This window comes from Magnolia sinica, chromosome 9 (genome assembly GCF_029962835.1).
Source record: "Magnolia sinica isolate HGM2019 chromosome 9, MsV1, whole genome shotgun sequence".
NCBI lineage: Eukaryota > Viridiplantae > Streptophyta > Magnoliopsida > Magnoliales > Magnoliaceae > Magnolia > Magnolia sinica.
The window spans coordinates 87,867,990-87,876,466 of NC_080581.1; the positions used below are offsets into that span (position 1 = coordinate 87,867,990).

The following is an 8,477-nucleotide window of genomic DNA, read 5'->3' on the forward strand; positions in this document are numbered from 1 at the left end:
ATCCGCGTCCGTCTGGGCCTGCCAGAACCGTGCTCTTGATTTAAAAACAGGATGGCTTGAGTTGAACTGGGCCTAGGCATGCTTTGGCCCATTAACTGCAGGAATATCTGCAGTATGACATTAGTCAAAACATAGGCTCGGCCACTCATCAGGGGCCATTGTAATATCTATCTCTCAAATAGAGATAGTTCTCATTCTTGTAACCACCTGTTTCCCACACACAAGTATGGCCCACCAGCGACAACTGAATCTGGGCCAGTATCTTCTCATAGTGGGCCCCAGTAGTTGAATGACCTGGATCTAAAACCCGACCTGAATTTCAAATGGGCTTCAAAAATTATCCCAGGCCCGTTAACGAGATGCTACCTCTTCCAAACCCATGTATCCCAAAAAATCTACCGGCATGTATACAAGGGACGCGGATTAGCTACTGATAGCTTGAGTAGCGAGACTCGCTACTGAGGTGACGTCACCAAGTTCTGTGAGCCCACCATGATGTATGTGTTGTATCCACACCATTCATCCATTTGGAGATATTATTTTATACTATGATCCAAAGAATGAGACAGATCCAAATCTGTAGTGGACCCCACCATAGAAAACAATGAGAAGAGTGACGTGCACCGTTGAAATCCTCTAAGGTCCACCATAATGCTTATTTGAGATCCAACCTGTTCATGTGTTAACGGAGACATGAAATAAGGGAAAACACATATCAGCTTGATCAAAAAAATTTGTGTCCTTCAGAAGTTTTTAACGGTGGGCGTCACTCTCCCCACTGTTTTCTGTGGTGGGGTCCACTTGAGTTTTGGATCTGACTTATTCTTTGGATCTTGCCTAATATGATCTCTCTCCAAATGGATGAATGGTATGGATACAACACATAAATCATGGTGGGGCCACTGAAGTTGGTGACGTCACTTCAGTAGCCAGTCTCGCTACTCAAACTGCCAGTAGCCAATCCGCGTCCGTATACAAGTTGGGAACATAGGCCGTGTAGGCAAAAATAAGAAATCGGATTGCGTACTGAGTTACTAAGCAGGCTCTTATCGTACTGAGTAAACTCAGTTGGGCCCACCTTGAATGTATGTCGTCTATCCAGGCCGTCCATCCGTTTTTTCATCTAATTTAAGGGATTGAGACCAAAATCAAAGCATGTCCAAAGATCAAGTGGATCATACAACTGAAAACAGTGGTGATAATGATTTACACCGTTGAAACCTTTTTAGGCCCCACAGTAATGTTTATTTGTTATCCAACCTGTTCATGAGATCATAAATAAATGGAAGAAAGAAAAACACAAATATAAGCTTGATCTAAAACTTCTGTGGGCGCTCAGAATTTTTCAATGGTAAAAGTTTAATTCAATTGTTTACTGTGGTGTGGTCCATTTGAACATTGGATATAACTCAATTTTGATCTCAAGATTTAAAATTATCTATTAAAATGCATGGACGGAGCAGATCAAATACATAAATCATGGTGGACCTCACACAGTTTACTCAGGAGGCTAAGCGTACTGAGTTACTACGCAATCCGCTCCCAAAAAGAATAATAATAACAATTCGAAATCAAGACCGAAACCGTCCTTTTCGCTGCAGAAAAACACACATGGTGTCAAAGGAAAGCCCACCAGTTAAGTGGCCTGGATTTGAAACCTGACCTAAATTTCAAATGGCCGGTCCTCAAAAAAATGTTCAGAAGCCCATTTAATAAGATGTCGTCTCTTGCGAATCCAAGTATCCCATAAAATCTATTCACACGTGTACAAGTTGAGCATGTAGCCTTTGAAGGCGAAAATGCCAATAAATAAATATATGAAAAGAAAACTGATTTAAAATGAGGAACAAAATTACCTTGAGTACATGACTTCTAATGTCTTCCTCAGTAAATGATGAAAACATGAATGGTCATAAAGGGCAGTCTAAGAAGATGTTGTCTCCATTTGCAAAAGAAAAAGAATAATATATATATACACGGAAACGCTCACCTGCGAACCAGTTCGTACGTATTATGTACGAACATTTTTTGAGAACTCATCATACGTGATGTGGATCCAAAATCTGAACCGTTCATGTGAAGCAGCACCTCGTGAAATCTCCCGGGCCCAAGTTTTACATTGATCTAAAACTCTGATGGGCCATGAAAGATGCAAACAGTTTCCTCCCTTGATTTGCATTTCTCTTTTTTATGGCCCACCATAATTTTAGATCCTGGTGAAAATTCTTCATATGAGGTTTCATAGGATTCCGCATCACATGGACCGTTCAGATTAGACACCCATGGCACGTGTGCAAAGGTGCGCACATGCGTAGGTGCGCAGGGGAGCATGACCCTATATATATATATATATATATATATATATATATATATATATAATGAGATCTCTAAATTTGTTGTGAGGAAATGATTTCTTTATGTCTAGGGCTAAAGGGGGAAGAGAGAAATATCTAAGGGTTTACACCTATATTTATAAACCCTTAGAAAATTTTCAATTGCTGGGGAATTCTACTTGTTTTAAATTATGGTAGTAACGAAGTGTAATGAGTTACCGTGCCCCCTTAAAATAAACATGCAATCTACATCCTCCAATCAGCTAGATCCAATGTGAAACCTATGAAACTATAATTCTCTCTCTAAGAGAATTACATAGTGCCCGTTGATGCTGAGATCTGGTCGTCCCTGTTAAACTGTTATGTACTTGCAAAACCAAATGACAATGCGGGCTCTGGTTGTAGCCGGGGTGACCTCCGATGCCTGAGTTAGAATAAACACACAAAGTCTAGTCGAATTAGGGTAATAGTGCATATATGTTTCCATAGGTTGAGTTCTTATTTATAATCTTTTGGTGCCCCTTACGTATATGACAATGCCTCTACTAGGCAAATGTGTATCCGAATATGTCATGATTTGGCAGGATCCTCGGTGATGATCTTGGGGAGGTAACGCTTTTCGTAAACGAACAGGATCTCCTAGTGATCGGTATTCAAGGAGGTCAAGGTTGATAACCAAGACAATCCTCTAAGTCGTTGGTCGAGGTCTTTCTGACCAAGGTTGATAATTGAAGTCGATGACCAAGGTCTGAATCTCTCTAAAGAATAAGTTCTCCACATGTGTTATATCGAGGGTCTTTTTACATGAGATAAAATACGTTATCTTTGAGAAACGATTTACCACCACGAACACTTAATTAATGCCGGTCTGTGTTCATGGGAGACTAAGTATGAACTCCATAGATAAGTCCTCTCAAGGGCCTTCAAGCATAAGTAACAGAGTGTAGAGGCCAGTATTCTAAGACTACCCCTTGAAGGTTTAACAGACATGACAGCATTATATTGTTTTACCCAGGTCACTTACTAATTGCAGTTAATAATACCGCTTCTCCACAAGAACCTGAGTCTTGTCTCGCCCAAGGTGTCCACCAAGGACACCTCTATGTAACTTTTGAATAATATTCTGCTCACTTAGAGAACTTTTAGGGATGCACAGCCGATTCCTTTTGAAGAAAAAATTGTCTTGCATATGTAAGTCACTGGGATGACCCTCTTAGCACCTCATCCATACATCTTTGAAGTCATCATCCTCGGCATATAGATCCTTGAGACAGTCGAAGCTGACTACCTCATTACTCATTTTAATAAGTAGTGAAACACGTCAACTAAGTGCATCAGTCACCTTGTTTTATTGCCCTGACTTATATACTTTAAAAAGAATGTGAATTCCTGCAAAAACGAAACCCATTTAACATGCACAGGATTCACATTAACCTGACTATTAATGAATTTGAGAGATTGATGCTTTTTGTAAAAAAAAAAAAATAGATTCCCTTTGAATTAAGTAATGTCATTTATGTCACAGTGTTTGGACTACTGCATACAACTGGTAGGTTAACCACTTTTTGCGTGCATCATTAAGATTTTCACTGTAGAAGACCACCGGCTTGCTTTCTTGAGATAAAAATCTCCCAATTTCGACATATGAAGTATCATATATGACCTCAAATAATTTGTCAAAGCTGGGAAGTACAGGAACTGAGATTGTGGATAATTTGTGCTTGATTTCAGCAAAGCTCCTATTAGCTTCGTCAATCCACTAAAATGACCTCTTCTCCATACAATCTGTAATTAGTAATATAATTGTGCTAAAAATTTTCACGAACTTACGATAGAATATTGACAATCTGTGAAAACTCTGTACTTCATGGATGTTTGTTGGAACCGGCCATTCCTTGATAGCTTTTACCTTTTCGTCACTCGCCAGATGCCCGTGAATGTCATGACAAAGTCCAAAAACAACAGGCTATCGGTCAAAGCTATATTTTTTTAGATTGAGATACAATTTTTTTTTATGAATACTTGAAAGACCTGTTTGAGGTGTTCCATATGGCTTGCTTCGTCCTAACTATATATCAAAATGTCATCGAAGTAGACTACTATGAAAAGCCTAATAAATGGTTTTAGAACTTACTTCATCAACCTCATTAATGTACTAGACGCGTTCAAAAGACTGAGAGGCATGACCAACCATTCATACAACCCTTCCTTAGTCTTAAAAACTATCTTCCACTCATCACCCAACCGCATTCAAATCTAATGGTAGCACTCATTAAATCTAATTTGGAAAAAAAATTTCGCACCCTCAAGCATGTCCGACATATCGTCTAGCCGTGGTATGGGAAATATGTATTTATGGTATTCCTATTGATCACCCGACTATCGACACATATGTGCTACCTATCATCTTTCTTTGGAGTTAATAGAACCGGTACGTCGCATGGGCTTATGCTTTCTCGGATTAGACCTTTATGGATCACTTCCTCCACTTGCCCTTACAGAATATTACACTCCTTCGGACTTATCCAATAATGAAGACAATTAGGTAAATTGGACCTAAGGATAAGGTCAATATGGTACTGAATATCTCACATGGGAGGCTATCCATCGGGAAGGTTAGAGGTGGGCATCGAGTTGAGTCAGACCAGATTGGGTCTAACTCGACTCAATCCGATTTTTACAAGAACCCGACCCGAACTCGATTTGATCCGGGACTGAGTCCAGTAGGGCTGACTCGATCCGATCCAAATCCTTACTAGCTTGACCCGAACCGAGTTCAATTCGGTCAGGGAAACCGAACCGAGTTGGATCGAGTTAAGTCTGTCCAGTCGTGCTGAATCAAGATCCGGAGAGAGAGGGAGAGAAAGAAGGAGAGGTGGGAAAGAAGGAGAGAAAGAAAGAAGGAGGGGAGAAAAAGAGCGAGAGAAAGGAGGAGAGATGGGTGGGTGCGTGCCATTCAGGGAGAGAAAGAGAAGGGAGGGATTAGGGTTTCGTTCGGGTGAGGCGGGTAGTAAAAAAAATGAAAATAAAAAGTATTACTTCAGATCAGATCGGTCTAGATTGGATCAGATCGGACTTCGGATCTGATTGGTCCGGATTGACCATGATCCGAATTCGATCCAATGTACAATTAGATCTAAGTGATCCTACTCCAACTGCACCGATCTAGGCCTTTGGTTCGGTTTAGATCGGGTCGGATTCGCCAAATCGGATCGAATTCTGCCCATCTCTAGGGAAGGTCATCGAGCCAAATTTCTTTAAATTCATTTAACAATGGCCATAAACTTAGAGGAATCCATAAGGGCTCCAATTCCTAACCCTTTACCACCACGGTGAACACCTCATCAGTTTCCTTAGATTCCTACATGAAATCCTAAATGGTCAGAAAGGAACTCCTCTCCACTTTAGAAGCCTTAGGGTGGTTCTTTGGTGCCATAGGGGCAATGACCATTTTTTGACCGTCCTTGATGAACACAAAAATATTGTCTCTTCTCAGTGGGTTGCATTATGGTCCAATTTCCATGGTCAACCGAGTAACATATGACATACTTATATGTTGACCACGTCATAAAATACTTGACCCTTATAAATTTTACCAATTGAAAATGAGACAGTACATTGTTTGGTTAACTTGGTCTCGTTCATCTTTTTTATCTAGCCAATCGAGTAAGAGGAATAATGTTTTGTCGTAGATAGCCGCAACTTATCCATCTTCACCTTCGAGGCGATGTTCTCGTTACCACCACTGTTTATGATTACATCACAGACCTTGCCATTAATGGTACACCTTGTATAAAATATATTGTGCCACTGTAGATGCAACTCCTTCTATGGAGTGTACAATAATGACCTCACAACCAAATATTCGCCATGATTATCGGCTAACCATTCTTCGTCACTAGCTCATTCCTCGGTGGTCTGATCATCTTCATCAAATCCTTGATCTTTTCCGTTACATCACCTTCAGTGCCTCCTTTGTTAATGGTCAAGTGGGTTGCGGCACATTCAGAGCAGGTGTTTAATAAGTGGCTCGATTGGCCAAGTATTTTGCCTTGGCCGACCATAAAGATTTGGAATTTTACTTGGACCCGCTGTTGTGGGTGCTACATGTTGAGTCCTAAATAAGTCGATCCCTGTGTCACGGTTTGCGATTGCGGGATGTTGAGGACATTCTCCTATTGATATTTTCCTCGTGCTAGCACTGAATCTTGCATGGGACCTGTCATGGAAGGCCGAGTTGAAGGATAACGTTGAGTAGGGACTCTTAGAAGCTGCATTTCCACCCTACCTGCCAACTAAACTGTTTTATCCACGATTTCGATCGAGTGCATCTAAACTCAATCCTAAATCGTTGATTGTAACCTACATATAAATCGTGCAATCTTTTGCGATTCATCTTATGATGGGTCATTTCGCGTTGCCAATTGTTGAAATTCTTCGGTGTAATCTGTGATGGTTCGATTCTCCTGTCGACAATTTTGGTATTGTTAGAATAATGCCCACTTGTAATTACTAGGGAGGAATCGTGATCGAAGAAGGCGTCTCATCGGTGGCAATGATCGGATGGGCGTCTTGTTCTGTCAAGCACGTGAGAGTTGTAATTGCTACAACCATATAGATGCACCAGATTTTAATTTGAATGCTATAATTTCACCTTTTTATGTTCCGGCACGTCCATGTAATCAAAATATCTTTCTACTTTGGCTAACCAATCGAGGAAATCTTGTATGTAATAAGTCATTAAAATTGGAAAGTTCGGCCTTACCTAGATAATATCTTTCAGCACGATCTAGTCGATTACCTCTATGGACTAGTCGTCAGGCAAAGCCGTCATCGATGTAATCATCTTTAGCTTTACAATTCACCTTCGGTAGTGCCCTACAGAGATCTAGGTTACCGTACAGCAACCACAAGTGGCCAAGTGTTGCCTTTGTCTCGGGAAAAAATTAGCGTATCCTCAAGGCGGTCGAGGGTTGCATGTAGTCCTTGCATGGTTAATTGACTCTACTGATAAAAAGCTTCCATTCTTTCCAAAAGACAACAAATCCCTAGATTACCATTTACAGAATTTTGATCCATTCCTACGTTATTTGTCATCGGTTCGAGGAGAGTCCTCACTTTGATACCAATTGACATAGGGATTGACATGCATGAGGTCGATCACCATCTTCCTCAAGGGGATAATTACTCCAAATCCACGAAGCTTCTCTGGACTCCTCATAGAGATTCTTTGAATCCACGAGGAAAAATAAAAATAAATTCCAATAAGTTTGAAAATAAATTGATAGGGCTTTTTTTTTTTTTTTTTTTTTTTTAAAAAGTCGACTGAGCACCCTACAGTTGGTGATGGCCACCAATAAAAACGCGTCGGATATGCCTCACTTTCTTGTAGTGCATACCAGTGATTGAAATGACAGCACGCCGTGCATCTCCTTCAATCAGCCGCCCCACCTGTGTCTTTGTCTCATCTTCAACACCAACCACATCAGCTTCCTTGGCGATGGGAATACCCTTCTCCCTCGACATCTGGCTTTGATTTGAGGAAGATGAAGCTTCTCCACATCCTGGTATATTGTCGATGCCATAATATGATCGGTTGGATGAAATCTCGTTGAGCCTTATTTCTATGTCACCGATCTCCTTTCCAATCTTGTGGATGGTTGGTATGTCTTTGATGCAACAAGCGAAACTTCGTATGGATCCCATGAATCCATCACTTGTCTCTCTTCCTTGCTTTTCAATGTTAAAGATGTAGGAGTCGATGATGTCCTCAGCATCATAAGCTTCTTCTCTTATTTGGGCCACCCAAACCTTAACTTTATCATTATCTCTGCGCTTCCCATGGAGGTCTTTGAGTAAGGCATGCATCCATCCAAGTCTCTCTCGAAGTGATCTGATCTTCCCATCTACTCCAAGTAGCAATTCTGCTTCCTACGATAGAAAATCATTCCGTCTTTGTATTACGAACTGAATAGCAATACCAGCCATACTCTCTCTCTCTCCCCCTTCAAAAGCTTCTAAGCTCAAAACAAGCCTTTCTCTGGTCAACCTTCCATGGGGAAGATAACTTGGTACAAAATCAAAGTCGCTCAGGGATTTCATCCTTTTGCTTTAAGAAACAGCAAAGACGCTCAATTAATTCGG

The 8,477-nt window shown here is 40.8% G+C and overlaps 1 protein-coding gene across 1 annotated transcript; it reads right to left on the bottom strand.

Moving 5' to 3' along the window:
• Positions 1-6,845: 6,845 nt before the first annotated feature.
• On the bottom strand, positions 6,846-8,201 carry LOC131255329 (putative disease resistance protein At1g50180). The gene is made up of 2 exons (XM_058256029.1): positions 7,733-8,201; positions 6,846-6,937 (listed from the first exon to the last, which is right to left on the bottom strand). Exons 1-2 carry the CDS (start codon positions 8,199-8,201, stop codon positions 6,846-6,848), a joined length of 561 nt encoding a protein of 186 aa, XP_058112012.1.
• Positions 8,202-8,477: the final 276 nt, after the last annotated feature.

Bases quoted from the DNA above. Each gene is read 5' to 3' on its own strand.
- LOC131255329 (XM_058256029.1), bottom strand. From the start codon at position 8,201: ATGCATGCCTTACTCAAAGACCTCCATGGGAAGCGCAGAGATAATGAT. The intron at 6,938-7,732 runs GTATGCACTACA...ATATGGTTGTAG, and splicing joins TGCTGTCATTTCAATCACTG to CAATTACAACTCTCACGTGC.